The following is a 23,909-nucleotide window of genomic DNA, read 5'->3' on the forward strand; positions in this document are numbered from 1 at the left end:
AAATCCGCTTCTTTCTTAAAAGTTCTCTTACATTCTTCGCACTCCATATATAGACTAACATATTTAAGTGCGCTGTTGCCCTCAACCACACTTGGAGTGGGGGTCGTCCGTAGGTGGATTTTTGACGCGGGTCTTACCCCGTGTTGAGATTGCGCTGGAACCCCCATTCCCTATACTACTGAGGGGAGGGGAGGGGAGGGGAGGGGAGGGGAGGGGAGGGGAGGGGAGGGGAGGGGAGGGGTGGGGTGGGGGAAAACTACTTATGAGGCTTGATGGCAATCTGGTTTTTGTCGAGACTTTGAACAGATTTTCATCTAAAACGATCTTGAAGTTTAACAGAATCGCGTGCTAAAATTCTTAACATACGTTTATATTAACTGGTTTCTTGAAAGGCGGCACGCATGCTAATCCATTCTCGATAATTTTGACCAAGTTTGAATTTTGGCGGACATTGCACACCATATTGACCTAAATACGAGGTGCTGCGAGGTGTCCCTTGAGGCACATATCGCTTATCGTCGGGAGCTATCGGCAACTTGTCGTCGATACGAAGTGTTCGCGATATCTGTGTGAGTGCATAAAGACTTCTGCGCAAACGCAGTAGCGAATCACAAAAAGGATTCAGAATATAACTAAACAATTTGGGTACCAAAAAAAAGTTTGCTATAAAGTTTGAAGCACCAGTTTAAAGATTTAACTCAAATCAATACCAACATTAAAGATTGGCATCACAGCAATGATATTTGGCGAATTTTTAGTTTTTACTTTGCTGTAAAAACTCAAACTAGTGTTATGAGAGAGAAAATTAATGTTTTTACACACGAACTAAGCTAGACATCAGTTTTCTAATTACTATTGCCTATCTTATGAAAACAGGATAAAGAACGATCAATTCGGTTATATAAAATATCGATATAATATTTCAGTAAGGCTGCCATCACGCACAAGTTTAGATAATGGTATGCATTGTATTCACAAGTACATTTTTTAGCTCCTCCCATTAGCATTTGTACCTCTGGTTACGCCCTACAAACGTTTTACCCCTTTGCTCAGTTATTTTAGGATTATTCTCTAGAATCTTATGATAGGAATATGCCTTGTAGCCTTTTCTATACATTTACAATATATTCGTATGTTAACTTTAGTTTAAGCTATGTTTAATTCCATGATTTTTACTCGTATTACTCATCAATAGAATATCGTGCTAAGGAATTTGTTTATTTCTTTAGCCAATCATGATTCAGCGATATTATCACATTGATTAGAGACTGACACCTGTCATAGAATTATCATAAATATAGCTCATGTAATTAGTTTACATTGGTAACACAGAGAGAGTAACAGAGAGAGTAGAATAAAGATCCTGGAGCTCGTACCTAGAGCGTTCCATCCCATAACACTAGTTCCCTTGAAAGTAATGTATGCTAACTGTTTGGTGCATGGGATAAAATCATACTTCTACTGGAAAACACCTGCTACAATTACTGGCTCACTGTTGTCTAAGTTGAAACCTTGAATAATTTGGACCCTGACTGTGTTCCATAAATGACTTCTCATTTCATATTCAAATATATCTAGAGCTGAAAAGCTTATTATCACTAACGCCAAAGTTCACTAAGACTATGTTGACGCGTAGCAGTTAAAATTGGCTGCGCCATAAAATTCTATGTCATAGAAGTAATTGTAGCAAACAAAGTATAGATTTATTGTTCAGTGGTGGCGAAGAAACAACAATCCAGCCACCAAGCGACAGCTTGAGGTTTACATACTGAATTGAACCAGCCTGCGATACCCTTACTTTAAACGTCAGTCAGTAAATTCACAATTTTACAGTCTTGTGTTTTTATTGATTATTTCAAAACCGGTGTTTTTTCCTTTTAAATAAATAATCAGAATATAGCACAAAGATTTGCGCTACAGATGCTTTTCAATAAGAATATTTAAAACAAAACCATTACGAGACTGGTGTTGCTATGAGTCTCATTGTCTGTTAGCATGACGCTCTCTCCATAGGGTCGTCACGTGACTCCTTTGAATATGACTCTCTACTTCCAAGAAATCTGATTCATTACATTCTGCATCCCTGCGAAAATGGCTGCACTCAAATCGCTCAAAAACATCACAGACACCTTCGAAAGAGAACTCACTTGTTCCATTTGTACAGAAATATTTACCCATCCCAAGACTCTGTTATGTCTTCACAGTTTTTGTACACACTGCATCGCTCAGTGGTACGAGACAAGCGGCAATCAAGGCGACAATCAACTGGAATGTCCGATGTGCAACACGACGATGGTTGTGCCAGACGGCGATCCCACGAAGCTTCCTTCTTCATTTTACTTTGATTCTCTATTAACGTTGATGCAAGCCATGAAAACTAGAACAAACCAACCTGGACTATCTGATTGTGTTTGCTGTGAACAGCCGCAAGTCTTGGATTCATTTTGTGGGCAGTGTAATGGGTTGATATGTGAGGCTTGCTTCAACGCCCATAAAACCCACAAGGTATATAAACAAGTAGAAGTTGAACACCAGCCAATAAAGATCAATCAATTTAAGGAGGAAAACGTAAACAGTTTCATCAAAAACCAGATGCTGTGCAAGTTCCACGAAAAAAAGAGGCTTCAATACCATTGTCAAGAGGAAACATGTAGACTCAGCGTTTGCCAAAAATGCGCTACTTTGAATCACCAAAACCACAAACTGCAGAGCTTAGAAGACGCTGGAAAGAACTCAAGGGACTTGATCTTAGGAGCGAGGAATCGAGTCGAGGAATGCAAACAAAACGACCAAGAAGAATTAGAACAATCTAAAGAAAACATAGAGAGAATTCAAAGAGAGATTGTCGAGGCAGAGAGGGACGTTGATAATGTGGTTGAAATGATTTGCAAGATGGCCAAACAACACGGAATAGCGAAGAAGGAAGAACTGAAGCAAACGCTCCAGGAACTAACAACAGCAAATCATGAAGAACAAACGGCTATTCGAACAAGATTAAAAGATTCAGATGAATTTGTGCAACACTGCCGAGCACTGTTGGAGAGAGATGTAGCATATGAGGAAATAGAAAGTAAACAAATGATTCTAGAAAGAAGTCAAATGTTATCAGAAGCTCCTTCGATCTTGAGCCGTCAGCCAATCCAGCGTGACATGACAATACGTTACTCCGTGACAGAGCAAGTCATGCAATCACTGCTAGACATCGGCAGGATTGTGAAGAACGTGACGGACCCTGCTCGATCCACAATTGAATTATTGAAGACTCCTCGTGGTTTTATAAACGAGTGCAAGATAATCACCAGGAATACAGAAGGAGAAGTGTGTCCCACAAGAATCAAGTCTATTGATGTTAGAATCAAAGATGTGGAGGGCAACGAGGTGGAAAACAAAGTGTCTGAAGAGCAAACTGGAAAATACCGTGTGAGTTTTAAGCCACAAAAAGATGGACGGCACGAAATTCAGGTGAATATTGAAGGAGAAAGGATCAAGAACTCGCCTCAGAATGTAGAGATACTCGATGTGAGGGAGTTGTTCAAACCTGTGAAAACCTTTGGAGAAGAGGGAAGTGGTAGAGGACAGTTGAATGATCCACTGTCGATAGCAGTCAGTGATAATGGAGAGATAGCCATTGCTGATTATGGTAATCACCGTATTCAAATATTCAGTCTTGATGGAAACTATTTAAGAGAGTTTGGCAGGAAAGGAACAGGAGAAGGTCAACTGTATTATCCATTTGGAGTGATGTTTAATGAAGACAGAATAATTGTCAGTGATGGTCCACATGGTCAAGGCAGGATACAAGAGTTTGACTTGAAGGGTACTTATGTAAGAACCATCTACAGACATGACCAATGGTTGCGTGGAATGTGTGTTAACGATGATAAAAACATCGCAGTGTGCTGTTTGGGAAAACAAGAACTGGGTATCAAACCAAGTATCAAGGTGTTCAGTAAACAAAGACATTTAGTTCATGAGTTTTATATGCCTGATAATAATGAACAGCCTCGGTACATCACCTATGGTAACGGGAAATACTTTGTATCTTGTGGTTATGACATAAACTATGTTCTTGTTTTTGATGTGAATGGAGTTTTCTTGTACAAGTTTGGAAAAAAGAGAGAAAGAGACGGTCAGTTTAATAGTGTACATGGACTGGCTGTTTATGGTCCAAGCATGATTCTTGTCTGTGATCGTTATAATCACCGTGTTCAACTTTTCACACAAGAAGGTCAGTTTATAAAGTCATTTGGTAGCCATGGTTCAGGTGTTGGTCAGATGTATTGTCCTGTTGATGTAGTAGTTACAGCTGATGGTCGAGTGTTTGTGCTAGAATTTGGGGGTAAAAGAGTTTCTGTTTGGTGTTAATAGATATCAACCATTCAACACTTCTTTACACTTCTATCCCTCTCATACAGTACAGTATAACCCTAATAACTCTTTCATTATTATTTCCATGAAAACTTTGAGAAAAACATTGATTTTATCGTCATTATTGATGAGTAAACTCGAAATGAGTATTTCTTAGTTTTGTAGATTCTCTTTGTTTTTCCAAATAAATATTTAGTAATTTGTTTCTTTTATCATTTTCACGAGTTAAAAAAGAATACTAAATTAATGTTGTTCAGCTGAGTATCAGCTTATAACTCTCTCTACATTAATTAGAAGTCTAAATATTATTTTGTAGCAAACTCAATGTTAAAATAAGCAGATAGCATTTTCATTGATATCTAAAGGCCTAGTTTAGATTAAACTATATTATATTATATTCAGTGATATACTGATCAGCTGTGTCCTTATACCTAATATTATAGACTTGATGAAGTAATGCCAATGTTGTTGTAAATATTTATTAGCAAAGGGAAAAGTAATTGGTTTGTAAATAACCCATATTTAGTTTAATGATTAAAAATATTATCAGTTGATGTAATGTGTGATATGTGTTTTATTATTATGAAAGGAAGTGAGTAATTTGACGAGGACATCTGATGTAAATAGTCTATTGATGGTTGTGACTCATACAGTAGCGAGACATTCCACCATTGCAGCAGTTTTCTCAGCGGCATTCAAATTTTGTCCCACACACAACTACAACTATCTGCTTCAAAGAGTACTACAAGGATTAAGAAAGCATTTGTCTTTTATTTTCACTGGACAGTAAACAATTGAAGCAATTTATATTCTTCCACAGAGTTCTCAATTCTGAAAAATTCTACCCAATTTAATGAGCTTGTGAGACATAGCAACAGTAATAGACCTATCCCGAATTCACTTGACTGGTCACAAAACAATGGTTTCAAGTCGAGGTCGAACTTGATGAATAAAAGAATCAAGTCCAGTCTCAACTTCAAACCATTGTTTCGTGGTCAGTCAAGCGAATTCAGGATAGTTCTATTAGGTGGAAACAAAACCATGAATTGTTTAGGGGGGAATAATTACGTATTATTATAATTAATAAATATTTTATTCGCACAAAGAAGTCTAAAAACCAGACTTGAAATTCCTCTTAAATGCTAGAAACATGTCTTATCAGGGATGGAATAAGTGGAACAAATCAATGGTAGCCAGCTCAGACACCTACCCAGGCATCGCTTGGGTGTATTTTTTCTATTCGCAATGGAATATGGGAAGGCGATTAATGCACGCAAAGGCTTTTGCAAAGCAGTTGATTGACTGGGAACTCACTAAATCCTTCCCATCAACCACAGCACAACAACAGCACGAGTAAGAGAAGTGACTTGGTACGAGTCTCAATCTTAGCTTTAAAATGTGCCACACCCTGTTGTTTACTAAGCACCTATTTTAGTGATGTTGATAATACATTCACATTTTGAAGTCATAATAAATGATATGCATTAACAAACAAGTTAACATATTGCAATGTAAAGAACCTAGAAATCAAAAACAATCCTATTATTTCTTGTGACAGAAGGGAAAAAATCTGAACTAACTTTATGGGAATCCAGTTCATTATTATACACAGTTGTAACTAAGTTGCACGTGTCATCCAGTTCAACACGACAGAATAAATGATAACTTTGTTGTCAACCACACAGCGTCAGTTGATTTGAATGCTTTTGCTTTAATTATAGTAACCATACTGATCAACATGCAATAATGGACTTGTGTAGAACCAGGCTTTAATGTCGTTGATTTTGTCCTGTCATGACTGCATTTCTACCAGATGTCTGACTATACAGCATGGCTGGTTGACTACTGGCGATGTAACTGGTATTCACATTATTAATTGCACCAAAGGAACCAGAGTAATTCTGCATTGCTTGTAGGCTTGTGACATTACCATATGCATTGCCTCCCCAGTACTGACCACCAACGTATCCACCTGTACAAAAAATAGTATGATCAATAGGAAGAGTTAGTCTTTGCATATCTTGTCACTAGATTATTCTTTCGTTGCCACGTCAATGGCAAAATGGGTTTACATGTTAGACTTTATTTTTCTCCCTAAAAAGATTGAATACCCATGGAAAAAAACTAAAGATTTGAAAAGTAGGTAGTCAGTTGCAAACCTACTTTGAAAGACAAAATAATAATTTAACAGCTCTGGTAATCAGTGAGCTTATAATAAGGTACAATTGTATTTCAGCTATCAGAATAAGCCATTTCCATGAAAATTAATGGATAAATATCATGAGCAAAGGTACTGGTCAACATACCTGTATTATTGTACAAAGAATTGGAATGCATTCCTGTAGTGTTAGTCATTGATTCTCCCATCATAACACTAGGGCTACACCCACTACCGCCACCACCACCAACTGCATTACTATTCACAGCGTTAGCAGTATGACTACTATCGCCGTTGCTAGCTAGAGACCAGTATACTTCAGTAGGTGACTCATTGTTGTAACCCGCTGGAGGCTGGGGTGTTGAACCCGTGTATCTGAAGTAGGGATTTTTTAAGTCAACTGTGTTTCTTGTTCGGATGGTTGTCCCATCTAAACGTATTTCAAAGTCTACATCATAGCTTTGCCTTAAGATAAAGATATTATGAAATAACAAGTTAAAACATTGTTTTAGATATGATGTTAAAATAATGTCATGTTCAAGGAAATCTATAGTGTTGAAAGATTGGGTGACAGATGGATGGGATGGAAGGATGAATGGATGGATAGATGGATAGGATGGATAAATAAATAAATGAAAAGAGTGCATATGAGAAACATGGAGCACTTGATTGGGTGGATGAGATGGATGAATAAATGAATGGGATGAAGTGATGGGATTGATACATGAATAATAAAATAAATGGGACGGATGGACCGATAGCATAATATGGATGGACTGATGACAAACTGAATGAGATGGATAGCTGGATAGAAAATGGTAGAATGAGTGATTGCATCACCTTGCATTAGAGACTAATAACACAGTTCCTGATACAGACTGTCCAGCTTTAACAAAGATTGGAGTCTCCAGTAAACAGCGAACCTGTACAAACAGAGATGCTCAAACCATTAAAGCTACTTCATAAAATACTCTGTTGCTTCTACTTTGGTTTGAGAAGAATATAGAAGTTCTAATTTACTATATTATCAATTCAAATATAATTAATTAATGCAGTTGTCTTCGTCATCAAATATTGTCAACAATCGATATCATCATCTATATTGACTCCATCCTCATCATCAACATTACCACTATCATCTCAACCACCACTACCATCATCCATTATCAGAATTACCCTCTCAAGAAGCAGGTCTAGGGGATGGTTTCATCTGATCCCCCTAAACCATAATTAACCCCCATAAATAACAAATACATACCGCCTAATTTAGAAAATAATCAATGCAAAATAATTTTCTAAATTTTTTTTTTTCAATAAAAATGTTTTTGACTCATATCGGCAGTTGGAATCCACTCTAGCCTAAATCCAGGCTCTGGTAATACTCTACAACCATCAACACCATCATCACAATCACAAACATAATCATCACCTCATACACCATCACAAACACCATCAGTGGTATGGCATATTACCTGGTACCAATGTGTTAGAGGTTCATGAGGGGCTGTTGATAGCCACACAGGTACCCTAGAAAAGACACACACGATAATCAATATTGCTACTAAGGGAAAGTTTATTTCATATTCCAAGGGGGATGAAGATATGTGGGGGTGGGGCACGGAAATGAAAGGGTGGCTTTAAAATTTGTAATGCATAGAAGGGGAGCTCTCAGTTGAATTTGAAAATTTTCATGGGTTATTTGTGGGGGGGGGGGGGGGGCCTTTGAAATCTAAGTTAAGTACTAAGGGGGGACCTGTAAAAAATAAGTTTTTGAGGAGAAATCTTCATAAAAGCAATATACTTACTGACTTCCTTTGAAGCAAACGTCAAACCAGAATGCTAATCCATGAAGTGACCCACTGCTCAGGAGTGTAAACTTTATGGGAATCTCCATCCTGCAAGAACATGTCATCTTCACTTTTCAAATTTATCAATACCCTTAAATAGTTAGATCGAGCCCTGAAACTAATATTGTAGGGTTGCAGGCTACAATTGTAGAACAATCTATGACTATGTAAAACGATGTAAAAAAAACATGACAATATTACTCTTCTATTAATCCTAAACAATATGAAAAACAACAATACTTTTCTTATCATTTTATCACATCAGTTTATCAAACCCTGAATACATGTTTGATCAGTAACAAACCTGTGGAGGTCATCTTCTTCTGACGTCAAAAAATCCACAGAATATGTTACTGGTTTGGCCATAAGAATGCGTTCATCAAATGTGTCCTGGAAATAAACGATCAAGTCATTTAACAAAATGACACCTCTGTCAAGCAGTCCCTTTATCAAGAAGACACCTTCATTAAATGGACAGCTTATATAGCATGGTCCTCAGAAATGTTCTCATGATAGTTACTGTGAAACTTGAATGTCTATTCATTGGACACCCTTTATTAAGCAGACACCAGGCAAGGTACCAAAGGTGTCCACTTAATACAGGTACCACTATATTTACTATAAAATAAACCTCTATTCAGTCAACACCCTTTATTAAGTGGACACCAGGCAATATACCGAAGGTGTCCACTTAATACAGGTACCACTATATTTACTATAAAATAGACCTCTATTCAGTGGACACCCTTTATTAAGTGGACACCAGGCAATATACCGAAGGTGTCCACTTAATACAGGTACCACTATATTTACTATAAAATAAACCTCTATTCAGTGAACACCCTTTATTAAGTGGACACCAGGCAAGGACCCGAAGGTGTCCACTTAATACAGGTACCACTATATTTACTATAAAATAAACCTCTATTCAGTCAACACCCTTTATTAAGTGGACACCAGGCAAGGACCCGAAGGTGTCCACTTAATACAGGTACCACTATATTTACTATAAAATAAACCTCTATTCAGTCAACACCCTTTATTAAGTGGACACCAGGCAAGGTACTGAAGGTGTCCACTTAATACAGGTACCACTATATTTACTATAAAAAAAACCTCTATTCAGTGGACACCCTTTATTAAGCACACACCAGGCAAGGTTCCAAAGGTGTCCACTTAATGCAGGTAAGTACGTATTTACGTATTTATAAGAAAATAACAGTCAACAGTTTCAAGAGATCTCTTAAAAAAATTTATTAGCTTTTTAATATTTTGTATATATTATAAGACTTTTTAGATCACTCTTTTATATTTTATAACTTTACATTTTTCTTATCTTATTTAATTTATCTTTTTATCCATGTTTTTGTTTATTCATATTTCTTTAATTGTATTATTGTAAAATTAGTCGTTGTATATTCTTATTTAGGGCACTACTGAAAACCACGCTTAGTGAGTAGGTTTCCCTCATTAAAGATTATCAACACATACTGTAAAACAAACATCTATTCAGCAGACACTCATTAAGCAGACACCAGATAAGGTTCCAAAGGTGTCCACTTAATAAAGATAAAATAGAGATACCACTGTATTCACTGTTAAACAAAGCTTTATTCAGCAGACACCCTTTATTAAGAAGACACAAGGCAAGGTCATGAAGGTGTCTGCTTTATCGAGGTACTACTGTATTTACAGTAAAAATTACAAATACTTTGGCCTGGCACCTTACCAAGCATTTCTTCCAATTTTATGGTTAAACTATTTCAAAGTTGAAGTTAAATACCAAGGAAAAACCTTCTGTCTTGTATCACACATTTTGGGGCTTGCATGTATGCATTATTTTATACCATTCTTACCACAACTGGTTGTTTGAAGTATTCTTTTAGTGCTGCTTCCCTTAAGCTTGAAAGATCAACTCCATAGAAGGACTTTTGGTACCTGAAAAATAAGTTATTATGATTTTACTTCATCATTATCATCAATCATCATCGTTATCATCACTATTACCATTAATCAATAACAACATCATTGTTATCACCACCAATATAAATGTGATCCTCCTGATCTGGGATGATCCAATTCAGGACATAAGCGACTTACACTTGGAACCCCCAAACATTATAGTTTAATAGTTTTAATGATTCATGTGTAATTCAATATTTTATGAAACAAATCTAAAATCACATGTACATTTTGCAGAGAGTAAGCATTGGCATCATCATCATCATTACCATTATAAGCATCATCCACGAGCATGTCATCAGGATCATCATCATCATCATTACCATTATAAGCATCATCCACGAGCATATCATCAGGATCATCATCATCATCATTAACATTATAAGCATCATCCATGAGCATATCATCAGGATCATCATCATCATCATCATTAACATTGCTATCAGCATCATCATTATCACCATCATCATCATCACCATCATCATCATCATTAGCAGCAGTATCATCATTATCGCAATCATAATCATCATCAATATGCTGTGTCGTCATCGCCATTACGTTATCTCCACTACAACCACCATCACCATCATTAACATCAGCAGCAGCACCACAATAGCAAATCATTTTAAGAACATCACTTCTGTCACTACTTATAGTATTATTAACCTTGCACAAGTATTTACCAGAAATTAGCCTTTGAGAAATGTTCAATATAAAGTGCATCATCAGAAAAGGGAGCCACATGAAGCTGTCCTACACTGGGGAACATTTTACCTGAAAAGTCAATTTACATCAGTTTATTACTATTCCAGTGCAATCTACAATCTTTGACAAAATGTCCACTAGCTTCCTTTACTTCCAAACTGTCTCCTACCCGCTACCAACCAACCCCTCCCACTATCACCCTATCCCCTTCCACTACAATCTGACCCCCTCCCACTACAATCCAACCCCCTCCAACTACAATCCGACCCCCTCCCACTACAATCCAACCCCCTCCAACTACAATCCGACCCCCTCCCACTACAATCCAGCACCCCACTACCACCCAAACCAACTCCCCCATGCTCTCTTCTGCCCAACCCCCAATACAATGTTGACTTTAGAGGCTGAACAATAAAAAAAAATATTCACATAATTTCATATTCATTCTATTTTTTGTTTGTCGACTTTTTGACTCTTGGCATATAACATCAACTTACCACCAGGTTTAAGCCATTTCTTTGCATGTAAATAGCTTTCCAACATTCTTTCATTGAACAGCATGTAACCCATTGGCTCTGAAATTATAGCATCAACTTTTTCTGGAATGTGAACCTGATAAGAAAACAGAAAGATTTTCTCTGAATATTTTTAACACTTCACTGGTGTCTCTGGATGCTATTAAAGAGTAGGCTAATTTGTTGTTTTTCTTTAAAAACCATGTGTTATTCCCCTGAGTATTATCTCTTTGTTTACCAGTAGATATATATTTAAAAGGTAAATGCCTTATTTAATGTTAGCATGCTTCGCAGGTGTCTATCTTTACTTCGAGTCATCCTCCTCCCTCCTTTACCACACAGGGGTCCCAAGTGCCTAAGAAATGAAAATAAGAGAGATGTCGATGGAGTAGGCTAATTTGGGAAGCACCGATGGTGTGAGCTGCTAATGCACCGCCTCTCACCAATGCGGCCTGTGTTCGAGTCCTGCTGATCTCGATGTCGTATGTGAGTAGAGTTGTTTGTTGGTTCTCTCCTGTGCTTCGAGGGTTTTTCTCCGGGTTCTTCAGTTTTCCTCCCTCCAAAAAAATCAACTTCTAAATTCTAATTCGATCTTTGGGCTTTCACTTAGTTTGGAGCCTAGCTCTGTTGTGATTGTCCCACGCTGTGATATGACAGCGAAAAGCTTTGTAGATTTTATAGATTTAACATAGGTTCCTTCAGCTAGTAGCTGGTCTTCCAGGGAGCTGACAGTTCACACTTAACCCACCTATTCATTATTGCTCTGTTTTAAGGTTGTTTCATATAGTTTCAGGCTTTTGAGTAATAGAACTATATGGAGTTACCTTGAAAGCATTGAAAGCTGGAGCTTAACCGATTAGAGAAGTCAAAACTGACATGAATATACATACTCAAGGAGATAGCTAATCAAAATGAGTTTTTTATTCATTGAGGAAAATCCTATTTTTACCTCTTCCACCTTTCCAGGAACAACAATAATCTTATCTTCAAGGTTATTCTTCTTCACTAGAAGCTAGGAAAGAAAATATTACAATATTTAATTTATCCATTATATTAAGACCTACACATGCAAAGCAGATTGATAAGTGATTTAACAAGCTGTAAAAACAATGCAATATGATAGATTTTTTCTGAATTTGCTTGAGAGAGTGACCACACAAAAATTGCCTCAAAAATAGAGTTCGGCCATAAATTGAAGCTATTTTTTCATGGTCACACTCACACAAATTCGTAGAAAGTCTATTGATGTTATATTACATGGAGATACCTCTGCATGCATCGCCATGGAGCTTGCTTCAATAGCATACACTTTCCTGGCACCAGCTTGCACAGCAAAGAATGAAAGTATCCCTGGAATTGTAGATTTATAAAAATGAATTGTTCATGTCCCTCTGGCTAGAGTGCCACCAGACATAAAGATATCAAAATCTGTTGACATTTTTAAGAAGAAACTTAAGACATTTATATTTAATTCTTCGGTTACATTTCCCCCCCTTCTTTTTCACGTTTTTATAGTTCAATATTGACAATGACTTTTAAGTACCTTAGGAATCCCAATCAGATATATATTTTTTCTTCCATTTGTAAAAAGCATTGAGAGTTTTAAATGCATTGTTTTGAGAAATAAAGTATTATTATTATTATTATTATTATCATTATTTTGCACTAAATAGTACGAAATAGTTCAATGTCCACTGTTTTCTATAATAGTTATATATAATAGAGCTATAATAGTTACATAAGACTGTTTCATGGATATAATACTCTCAGATAAAGCATTGAGTTCAAATACGCTTATCACAATAAATGGGGATATGTGGACCGCGTAGCACTTATGAAATACATGAAGATATAGAAATATAGATAAGTTATAGTGCTAGGGAACAAGGTTATTCCGGGCGAAAGACCCTTGGAATTAAATTCGGAAAAATTAATTTCGATTCCCAGCGAGGTCGGAAATTAACCTCGTTCCCAAGCACTATAACTTATCTATATTTCTATATCTTCATGTTATCACAATAAATCTTATTTCCAATCAATTGGCTCAAGGAGTGAATTGTATGTTTTAAAAAAGTGACAAAACTTGAATTGTTCATGGTTCAAGTGTCTTCCTTATCCTCACTATAAATATGCAATAATGTAAATATCAAGTTGTGCATAATATTCATGTCCATTACCTGAGCCAGCACCTACGTCTATAACCACCTATAAAACAAGGATATCGAAAACATATTTCAAAATTAATATTATGATTACTAATATAGCAAAGTTATGGTATGGTCTTTCAAAATGTAATGTAAAACACATTGAAATAATGTCATACTAAACAAATAAGAATATAAAGAATTTTCAGTACTATTTTACAGAAAATTTAATATTCTTATAATCAGATAAAATCCTAATTCCCCTTCGCTCTTCACTTCCCTCCCCACCTCTCTTCTCTTCTCTCTTCCTCTTGACTTCTACACCATTTGAAAACAACTTTTAGGCTACCTTGTCTTCAAAATCTACATGATTCTGTAGCATTGCTTTCTGGTATGTTGAAGTCCTTGTGTAATCCTTATAAACAAGTAGATAATGTTAGTAACCATATTTCTGCATTAAGGCATCAAAATATCAAGATAGAAAATTGGAAAATTTAACTAAAATAAAGTACACTCATTATCATGTAAATGTCATGAATAATTTGGGCACCAGTCTGTTGTGCAGGAGGTAGTAAGTTCAACCCTCCGCAAGACCAACACCTCAGGGTCTTAAAAGTATCAATAATTAAATGTACCTGCATCATATTTTGCTGTTGAGACAGATATCCATAGAACTAGAAAAAAGAAAGAAATGCAAGTGATTAAAGAATTAAATATATATAGTCAATTCACCTTTTCAGCACTAGCCGTCATGTGGTATAAATTGCGTGTGTTACAGTCACCAAAAAGTTCAGACATCGTTCTCGGATTCCCATACAAATTCACTGAGTTTAAAGAGAAAATTTAGATAGATTTCTTTAGTTAGCTCTCTTAACAGCAGTAAGAAAAGCTTCAATCAAGCTAGAAGTATGACATCTTACTTGTATTTAGAGAACTAACTAAACAAACCAAGTAAATAGTTCATTTAAAGTCAGTACATTTATACGGAAATCCGAGAACAATGTCCGAACGTTTTGGTGACCGTAACACAATTTATACAATGTAATAGCTAGCACCGAAAAGGTGAATTGACCACACATAATACAATTACAACCTAGGTTGTTTTATTTGCGATAGAAAATGTTGCAGTCAATGTGAAAGTTGGCTACGATTTTTGCATGGTGTTGTCCGTCCAGACTCAAAGGCAAAGAATTAATAGCCATCTATCTATTTATCATTGCTTTGCATAAGATTATGTGTGTGTATATGAGAATACAGTCAATTCAAAAAACGTTGTCGTCGACCGGCTCAAGCCTACACAACTGGACCAAAAGAAATATGGATAAAAATCACTGTAGCGGTTAAATATTCGTTCTGAATTAATTGTTGCCACTAGTAGTAAAGATAATAATAGCGAGAAACAATCCATCAAATGCATGTCTTTGGGTTTAGGGAAAGAAAAATAAAGTAGTTATGATTCAGTTCACAATTCCGAAAATATGAAGGCATTAAAAAAACGTCTCCTTCAGCACTTCCCGCTCGCCTACGAAGGTTTGTGCTGTAAACCAGGCATTACTAGTCAGATAAAAATATGTAGTCAACTCGGCTTCAATGATTACTACCCAGAGTTCCTTTCGGTCCAGTCGCAGGCTTGAGTTGGTCGAGGACAACATTTTTTGAATTGATTGTATATAGGGAATACATATTTGTACTGTGGTTGTAATGTATCAAATTGAGCTGATCCTCGCAGTATATGAAGCAACTTATGCAGCTGCAAATTGAAAGACATAGAAAAAATTCTGAGTCTTGAACGGGATTTGAACCTGTGCCCTGGCGATTCTGGTGCCATGCTCTAACCACTGAACTACCAAGTCTCATAAGACTTTGGATGAGATTGTTACCTGGAAATATTGCATAGCAGAGGCTTCATCTGTTCTTTCATTAAATGTAGATTCTGACTCAGATCTGGCCTTCGATTGTGATAAAAGTGTTCTGAATTCTTTAACCTCTGTTATGGAAAAAATAAGCAAATTTAGTTTGAATGGAATCGTTGGGGGTTAAAGTTGAAAGTTGCAACCTGTTTTAAGTTTGACCTAACCAAACATCATGACCCCCCTCCCTCTTGGGACAAAGTTGGTTTTGGTAGACATCAATCAAAGTGTTACAATCAGAAAACACAAAGTTTTCAAGGGCAAATGCCTATGGAATGTCATGGAAATGACTTGATTGACGTCCACCAAAACCATCTTTGTCACCATGACAAATTGTACGATTTCACACAAGTGATTGGGAAGCCAATCTTGAAAAGTAGCCGTGCCTTTGCATTGAAGTGGGGCAAACAGTGAGCTTGCAATGATAGAGCCATGAGAATAATTGAGCAAGGTGTTGAAAAAAGGTCTCTATCACTGCAAGCTCACCATTCGTCTGGCTTCAATGCAAAGGCACAGCTACCTTTCAAGATGGCGCAGGGAACTGTGAAAGGCCACCATCAACATCATTAAATAACAATTAAGGCCCATCCCTCCTCATTTAAAAGCTTTCAAAGCAAATGAATCAACTATCATTTACTTTAACGTCTTTCTTCCGAGATAAGATAACAATTAAGGTTGATAAGTCACTCATGAATGCTTATGTTCTAATCAAATCATCACATTTAGTATCAAAGTAAGTCATTAAATACATGCATAGTAATGATTCAATACCTACCTTCATTTCGTGAAAAAGTGATAATAATACTACAACAGTGCTCTGGTAGATCGATCAGATACCTAAGTCGACCAACTTGACTATGATTCGTATCAGCACATACCCGAAAATGAGGTGAAAACTCACTTCCTGTGAAGCGGAACGACGAATCAAGAATAAACACTCAAAATCACACGATAAAATGATAATAAACGATGGATATTTGCTTTTGAAAAGTATGAATATTCGATCAATAATAGTGTGTAAATATTAGTAGTAGCAAAGAGGTAGTTTTATATCTTACCACATCGAACTTGGACATCACAATTTTTGGAGGAAGGTTCTTGGCGAACATCGATTGTACATTCGCCGGCTTCATGAATTACAAGGGAACTTTCTCCTTTCATGATCTTCAGACTACATTCAATGAATGAGCGAAGTATGGTATCGCTTCTTGAGTGCATTGGGTGATCCATGCTTATAATCGGAATATAGCACGACTCTATTAGACTGAGGTAATTACCGTCAGCACGTGCTTCCATGCGGTCTATACCCACCACCTGACCGTGGGCTCACATTCAACACAGGAACCCCAACAGCTCTTTTCTACCTTAATTAATAGTTCCTATTTCTCAGTCAAAATGGAGACTTTTTGCAAAGACTACAACAATGATTTTGACTGTGCTGCTTATTTAAACACTTACTTTAAAGACCCCAAGATGGAACCGAGAGTTCTCCAAAATTTACACAAGTTTTGGAGTCAGGTAAATAAGAGTGATCTGAAGGTCTTGGAATATGGCGGAGGTCCTAATATCTCACGACTTATCAGTGCTTGTCCTTATGTCAAAGACTTCGTCTTTTCTGAGTACGCGAAGCATCTTCGTCAAGCTGTTCAGGCATGGATCGATAAAGACCCAAAGGCATTCGATTGGAGGGATACTTTTGACTTTATCGTAGGAGAGTTGGAAGGTAAAGGAACAGACGAAGTTGTCAAAAGAGAAGATGAGTTACGACAAAAGATACGAGTCATTGTTCCATGTGATATCAAATCAGATAATATCCTGGAGATTCCAGCCAGTCTCGGTGACAAGTACGGTCCACCTTATGACGTTGTTGCCACGAGTCTTTGCTTAGAAGCAGTGGTAGAAAGCGAGCAAGAATACAAGGATACCGTGGCAAAATTGGCAAAGCTAGTCAAGCCTGGCGGATATCTAATGATGCATGCAGTAATCCGCCAAACCTTCTATATGGTCGGATCAAAAAAGTTCTACTCTTTTTATTTGACGAAGGAGATGGTGGAAGAAAGCATGAAGAATACTGGGGCGATAATCATGCACATCGACATGGCAAGTTCTGATACAAAAGTCGATTACTATCCCTTGGCAGACACGCAGGACGAGATGTTTATCTACGGACGCCTGTGATTTCAACCTTAGGAAATAATTATGAATATAATTTAGATCTTTTGAAATCATGGTGAAATCACATGCAAAATAGACTCCTTTAAACATGATTACTAGGTGATAATCTATAATATTGTAGAAAGAGTACAACTACTTTACATATCAGGGTGTAACATAATGTAAGAGTTTGTCTATTTGATCGTTAGCGATGCTTACATCAATTACAGCTAAGCTGGTCTCTGTGATTGTCGTTATATAATTGTAACAAGACAAGCAATTTAAGTCTCTAACCTAATAAAGTACTAATGCACCTATCAGCGGCTTCCCCGTGGGGTCGACCCCCGGGCTGACCAGGGAGATGGGTGGGAGAATATAGAAGGATTGGATCCAGTTATTCCCCCTGGGGTTGGGAAAATTTGCGACATTGGTTTCGTGACTAAAAACTGAGGTGGGGGATTGTAATGAAAGTATTTTCATTGCAAAGGTTACCAGGGGGATTGGTTTTCCTCTCTAGTTAAAGAAGTAGCTCCTGATTTTAAACAGTTTGAGACCACGGACGTTTTTGGTCGGGCTGGGTTACCTGTGTTATTCGACAATACCCAGATGCCTCTCTGCTCGTCAAGATGGCTGACGAGGTGAGAGAATTCCACTGTATGTTTTTTTGACATTCTTTATTGTTTCATAGATACTAGCCTGCGTCACATCCGGAATTTTCTTCGTAAATACCGTATGTGACGCAGGCTACATAGATACGAATTCGAAGGCAACTTGATTTTTTTTACTTTTAAATGTGAATTCTTCATTTCATGAGAGTTATTTTTCCAATCTTTTCAATGAAAAACTACCTGAAATATCGAGCAAACCGCACGGGTTACGCGTTGAGTTCAGTTTTCAAAATACAATAACAATAATTTCAACCAAAATGAGGGAGATTGTAGATTTGAATGCCTCGACCAGGGGACATTGAAAAGAACAACTTCCCTACCCCTGGGAAAAATGATCAACATTGTTTATGAATTTTTACAATCTCCATGGTCAGCCTGGGGGTCGACCCCACGGAGAAGCCGCTGATTGGTGCATAATTAAATTGTACGTAAATTTACATTAATAAATGGCAGCTTTGACATTCAATCCTGGTTCAAAATTTGTGCAGTATCTATCACATGAATAAATCGCAAGCTTTGCCATTCAGTCCTGGTTCCCTGATCCCCGATTCAATGACTACCAAAGACGCTGTTACATTCTGACGCAAATTAGGAAAAATCAATCAAAGCTCTTGCCACGGCTTACGGGACCGTTTGTTGCGAGCATTAGATGGTTGGTGGTATTGAGGGAGGGGGCATTAAGGGAAGCACCCAAAAAATAATTAGGTAAGTAGAAAATATATTTTAACATTTTATCCTGTTTAATAGGGGTACACTTAAAAAAATCACGTTAGGAATCGGGCATATATACATTTTTTACTCACAATTCATAAAATCCCAGCAACCCCCCCCCCCCCCACCCACCTATCCCTTGCCCGACCGAAAAAAACAATGAATGAAGAGACAACTCTTTATTGCCCTGATATGTAACGTCAAGGGCGGATCCAGCCAAAATTTTAGGGGGGGCTAATTGAGTTTAGTGGGTGGGGGCTAATTGAGTTTCTTCCGTCAACACAACGGAAAACTATTTAAAAAAGCATCTAATTCTTCAGTTTTGTTTTGTTTAGTTTTTTTCTGCTGAAGGGGGGGGGGGGGGCTTCAGCCCTCCCTTTACCCCCCCTCCCCCCTGGATCCGGCCTTGAACGTAGTCGTATTCTTTTTAAATTATCAATGAGGGGTGGACCATTAGATTTTTGACAAAAATAACTTTTAGCACAGCTTCAAAGAGTGAAAAAAATCGTGCATAAGAAAAGCGCCAGAAAGAAATTCCAAATTATGTCCAAAAAAAGTCCTGCTCAGCCACGAGGCGTAAAACAAAACTTCCTGCACAAAATAAATTGCCCAACCCCCCTCCCTCCCCTCAAGGATCTCGTCCCTTCCCGTCCCTTATCACCTAGTGATCATATTTAAAGAAGTCTATTTTGCATGGCATATTCTTAAAGCGATTTGAAAGGCAGTTTTATGGCCTAGATTTCACCGGGATTTCAACAATATTTATTGTTGCCAGTACGTGTAAGGTTAAAATCACAGGCGTCCGTAGATAAACATCTCGTCTTGTGTGTCTGCCATGTAATCGAGTTTTATACCAGAACTGGTTGCCATGTCGATGTGCATGATTTTCGCCCCAGTATCCTTCATACTTTCTTCCACCATCTCCTTCGTAAGACAAAAACTAGAGAACTTTTTTGATCCGACCATATAGAAGGTTTGGCTGATAACTGCATACATCATTAGATATCCGCCAGGCTTGACTAGCTTCGCTAATTTTGCCACGGTATCCTTGTATTCTTGCTCGCTTTCTACCACCGCTTCTAAGCAAAGACTCGTGGCAACAACGTCATAAGGTGGACCGTACTTGTCACCAAGACTGGCTGGAATCTCCAGGATATTATCTGATTTGATATCACATGGAACGATGGCTCGTATCTTTTGTCGTAACTCATCTTCTCTTTTAGCAACTTCGTCTGTTCCTTTTCCTTCCAACTCTCCTACGATAAAGTCAAAAGTATCCCTCCAATCGAATGCCTTTGAGTCTTTATCGATCCATGCCTGAACTGCTTGACGATTCGCCTTGCAGTAATCGGCAAAAATTATTTCTCTCGCATGTGGAGCTGCCGTGACAAGCCTCGAAATGATTGGCCCTCCACCGTACTCTAGAACCTTCAAATTATATCCTCCTATTTTGCTCCAGAATTGTTCTATTCGTCCTAGAGAAAACCTATCTTTCTTTGGATCATCATAATAAGTATCCATATAATCGTAAGGATCAAAAAATCTTTCATAGTCTTTGGTAGTCATGACTATACTTCAACTCAAAGTCATATCCGATTATGTGCTGCAAATGACCCTCGTAGTCTCGTGACGTTAGTCCTAGTCCTCCTCCTTACCCTAATGATTTCGCCACTAATCACGAAGCCTGGATAGCGCTATTCGGCGGATAAATCTTTATCCAGTGAATAAGTCGATGCTGTTATGCAATAAATTTATCCACTGGATAAGATTTATCCGTCGGATAGCGCTATCCAGGCTTCATACAACTGGGCCCAGTATCTATATTTTGATGAAAGGTTAACAAAGCCAGTCTGGTCCGTCATTCCTTCTGCTATAGATCACTAAAAAGAAGCCATCAGAGACTGACTGTAAAAAATGGACCAATCAAAAGCGAGAAGGGACGGCAGAAAAAGACCTCTACAACTGATCAGTACAACATTTTATTGGATTGGATACCATTTTATACGCAATTGTTTACCATCAATTTATATATTAAAAACTTGATTCCTTGTATCTTCGCTATATCAATCCTTCCTCTTGTAAAACAGGCTTGACGAAATAGAATTATAATGATCTATACTCTAGTTTACGAGTTCTCTGTTGCTAAGGGTTAGCCTCGAGTTTGTGCAGAATATTCATGTGTTCCATTGAAGGTCCGTGGAATTTCAAAGTGTTTGTGTTGTTGAATTGTGCATTCTTTACCATTGGTTTTTGTAAATATTTAGACACTGATACGAGGTTAACTATGAGTAAATGAGTCGGTAATCAAGGGACACAGTGGTAATTATGAACTCGTAACTAGTCTCATAACCTTTTTTTTTTTTAGCTCAGCATCACGCAATCAGGTCAGTCACGCCAACATATTGTATGTCTATCTTATAATTAGATCACGCGTGATACGGATGATCTTGACTCCCAGGGTCATTCACATTTTACCATAAACGAAAAATAAATCTTTCAAATCTGCTAAAGGAAGAGCATCCAAATCACTGGCATTCACAGACAAGTCAGACGAAGCCAAATCCATCTCTATGTCTTTGACTCCAGCATTCGTCATACTTTCTTCCACCATTTCCTTCGTCAGATAGAAAGTGTAGAACTTCTTTGAGCAAACTGTATAAAAGGTTTGCTCGAGAACACCATGCATCATTAGATATCCGCCAGGCTTGACTAGCTTCGCTAATTTAGTCACGGTATCCTTGTATTCTTGCTCGCTTTCTACCACCGCTTCTAAGCAAAGACTCGTGGCAACGACGTCATAAGGTGGACCGTACTTGTCACCAAGACTGGCTGGAATCTCCAGGATATTTTCTGCTTTTAGATTACATGGAACAATGGTTCGTATCTTTTGTCGTAACTCATCTTCCCTTTTCACAACCTCGTCTGGTCCTTTTCCTTCCAACTCTCGTACGATAAAGTCAAAAGCAGGCCTCCAATCGAAAGGTATGGGATCCTTATCAATCCATGCCTGAACGGCCTGACGATTCGCCTTCAAATATTCGGCAAAAATTATTTCTCTCGCATGTGGAGTTGCTGAGACTAGCCTCGAAATGGTTGGCCCTCCACCGTACTCTAGAACCTTCAAACTACTTCCTCCTATTTTGCTCCAGAACTTTTTGAGGTGTCGGAGCGAATACGGTTCTTTCATTGGATCTTTGAAATAAGTATCCATATAATTGTAAGGATCAAAAAAGCTTTCGTAGTCTTTGGTAGTCATGACTTCGAGATCTGTCCACTTAGACTGTATACTACAAAGTCTTCCGCTTCGAAACGCCTTTGACTTTTCTGCGTTCGTCACTACTTGCTTCGATGCATATGACCCTCGTCACGTGATGTTAGTACCACCAATCACAAGTATCGATTTTGATGGTATGCCGGCCATCAGCAAATGTAAAAGAATGAGAATAATCAAAGCAAAATAAGATCGAAGAAACCCTATTTATAAGGTAGTCAAATTACCCATGCTTTGCCTAGCCATCTTCCATTCGTTATCGAAATTGGGTAAAACCTGTGACAGACGGCAGGCGAATTCGCAGGCACGCGCAGACTATCGTCGAGGTCCAAATCAAGAAGGGACAGTGAAAATTGAAATTAACTTAAAACTTATCATTTTGCAATGTTTTGTCATTTGAATATATATTGGAAAAATGATCAATTGAAACATAAATTCTTCATTTCCATTTCACTGTTCGATCTCTTGGAAATGTTGCAATTCATCAATGCCATGTTGCTTTACTGCACATTTCTTTATGCGCTTTACGAGCCACTAGCTTCTCTGTAGGTCTTCTCTTTTTGCTTCTCGGTTCAGCCTCTAATAGAATAAACTATCTTTTAACTTCGACCTTATATTGTGAAATGAACGTATTTACGGCCGAAGCGTGTATGGCACTAGTTTGCCTCATCAGTCGATGAGTTTTAATGTAAAAACATGGGTTATGTGACTGTAAAGGACCTGAATATGCAAATCAAATATGTCAACCACTAATTATAACCCACTAGCTTGCTCACAAAGATGTTAGCTAATCGATTCCATGCAGGAGTTTGATTCATTTTTGAGGCCATTACTGTCAGCACGTGTCTCGTTAATTTCATCCATGTGGTTTACACCCACTACCTGGCCGTGGGCTCACATTCAACACAGGAACCCCAACAACTGTCTCCTACCTTTAGTTCCTATTTCTCAGTCAAAATGGAGGCTTTGAGCAAAGCCTACAACAATGATTTTGAGTGTGCTGCTTATTCAGACACTTACTTTAAAGACCCCAAGATGGAACCGAGAGTTCCTCAAAATTTGCACAAGTTTTGGAGTCAAGCGGCAGTTCGATTTGATGACTGTGATGACCTCTCAAGCCAACGGTTGTACGAGTAAAGAATGTTCTAGAAAATGCTTCACACGGCGTTACGCTTAAGGAACGTTCTGGAAAGAATCTTGCGAAGTCACCTTGAACTGACGTGATTGGTACGATACTTGTTAACGCAAGTTGACCTCGTGATTGGCTGGATCGTATGTCGCTAATGACGACACAGTCACCCTTTTAAGAGACTATATAAAGCAACACTCAAGCTGCTGTAAGTTCATACAAAAAACAGAAACGAAGTAACAATGAAACCACAGATGAAAACCCTTGAAGCTGCTACAATGGGAAAACTCAAGAACGACAAGAGTGAAAAAGAGCAAAGCACTACCAGCACCACGTTGACTCGTTACTCAAGGAATGACCGCGTAGA

General features: G+C 37.8%; 5 protein-coding genes across 5 annotated transcripts; 2 read left to right on the forward strand and 3 right to left on the reverse strand.

Annotated features, from left to right (window-relative positions):
* The first annotated feature begins 2,015 nt into the window (after positions 1-2,015).
* Positions 2,016-4,922, forward strand: LOC148910835 (E3 ubiquitin-protein ligase TRIM71-like). The gene has a single exon (XM_089030421.1). It carries the CDS (start codon positions 2,092-2,094, stop codon positions 4,363-4,365), a length of 2,274 nt encoding a protein of 757 aa, XP_088886547.1. The 5' UTR covers positions 2,016-2,091; the 3' UTR covers positions 4,366-4,922.
* Positions 4,923-5,119: 197 nt separating this feature from the next.
* On the reverse strand, positions 5,120-16,917 carry LOC116299146 (histone-arginine methyltransferase CARMER). Its single transcript, XM_031707777.2, has 17 exons — positions 16,668-16,917; positions 16,385-16,513; positions 15,580-15,686; positions 14,335-14,373; positions 14,049-14,114; positions 13,733-13,760; positions 12,823-12,905; positions 12,505-12,567; positions 11,538-11,652; positions 11,019-11,109; positions 10,230-10,311; positions 8,678-8,763; positions 8,332-8,421; positions 7,999-8,053; positions 7,367-7,449; positions 6,675-6,991; positions 5,120-6,340 (listed from the first exon to the last, which is right to left on the reverse strand). The coding sequence occupies exons 1-17, from the start codon at positions 16,903-16,905 to the stop codon at positions 6,138-6,140; spliced, it is 1,875 nt and encodes a 624-aa protein (XP_031563637.1). The 5' UTR covers positions 16,906-16,917; the 3' UTR covers positions 5,120-6,137.
* Positions 16,918-17,004: 87 nt separating this feature from the next.
* Positions 17,005-17,787, forward strand: LOC148910836 (nicotinamide N-methyltransferase-like). The gene has a single exon (XM_089030631.1). The coding sequence runs from the start codon at positions 17,005-17,007 to the stop codon at positions 17,785-17,787; it is 783 nt and encodes a 260-aa protein (XP_088886757.1).
* Positions 17,788-19,306: 1,519 nt separating this feature from the next.
* LOC116299157 (nicotinamide N-methyltransferase-like) lies at positions 19,307-20,952 on the reverse strand. The gene has a single exon (XM_031707786.2). The coding sequence runs from the start codon at positions 20,706-20,708 to the stop codon at positions 19,935-19,937; it is 774 nt and encodes a 257-aa protein (XP_031563646.1). The 5' UTR covers positions 20,709-20,952; the 3' UTR covers positions 19,307-19,934.
* A 153-nt stretch (positions 20,953-21,105) lies between these two features.
* Positions 21,106-22,805, reverse strand: LOC116299156 (nicotinamide N-methyltransferase). Its single transcript, XM_031707785.2, has one exon. It carries the CDS (start codon positions 22,396-22,398, stop codon positions 21,607-21,609), a length of 792 nt encoding a protein of 263 aa, XP_031563645.1. The 5' UTR covers positions 22,399-22,805; the 3' UTR covers positions 21,106-21,606.
* Between the last annotated feature and the right edge of the window lie 1,104 nt (positions 22,806-23,909).

This window comes from Actinia tenebrosa, unplaced genomic scaffold (genome assembly GCF_029948245.1).
Source record: "Actinia tenebrosa isolate PJP-AT-01 unplaced genomic scaffold, QUT_ActTen_1.0 PGA_scaffold15__27_contigs__length_11533743, whole genome shotgun sequence".
Lineage (NCBI taxonomy): Eukaryota > Metazoa > Cnidaria > Anthozoa > Actiniaria > Actiniidae > Actinia > Actinia tenebrosa.

What these genes read in the sequence shown, in the direction of transcription:
- LOC148910835 (XM_089030421.1), top strand. Translation starts at nt 2,092, where the DNA reads ATGGCTGCACTCAAATCGCTCAAAAACATCACAGACACCTTCGAAAGA.
- LOC116299146 (XM_031707777.2), bottom strand. Translation starts at nt 16,905, where the DNA reads ATGGAAGCACGTGCTGACGGTAATTACCTCAGTCTAATAGAGTCGTGC. An exon ending in GTTTGCTTCAAAGGAAGTCA is followed by an intron (nt 8,054 to 8,331) that starts GTAAGTATATTG and finishes TGTCTTTTCTAG; the next exon opens with GGTACCTGTGTGGCTATCAA. An exon ending in CTCTAACACATTGGTACCAG is followed by an intron (nt 7,450 to 7,998) that starts GTAATATGCCAT and finishes CTGTTTGTACAG; the next exon opens with GTTCGCTGTTTACTGGAGAC.
- LOC148910836 (XM_089030631.1), top strand. Translation starts at nt 17,005, where the DNA reads ATGGAGACTTTTTGCAAAGACTACAACAATGATTTTGACTGTGCTGCT.
- LOC116299157 (XM_031707786.2), bottom strand. Translation starts at nt 20,708, where the DNA reads ATGACTACCAAAGACTATGAAAGATTTTTTGATCCTTACGATTATATG.
- LOC116299156 (XM_031707785.2), bottom strand. Translation starts at nt 22,398, where the DNA reads ATGACTACCAAAGACTACGAAAGCTTTTTTGATCCTTACAATTATATG.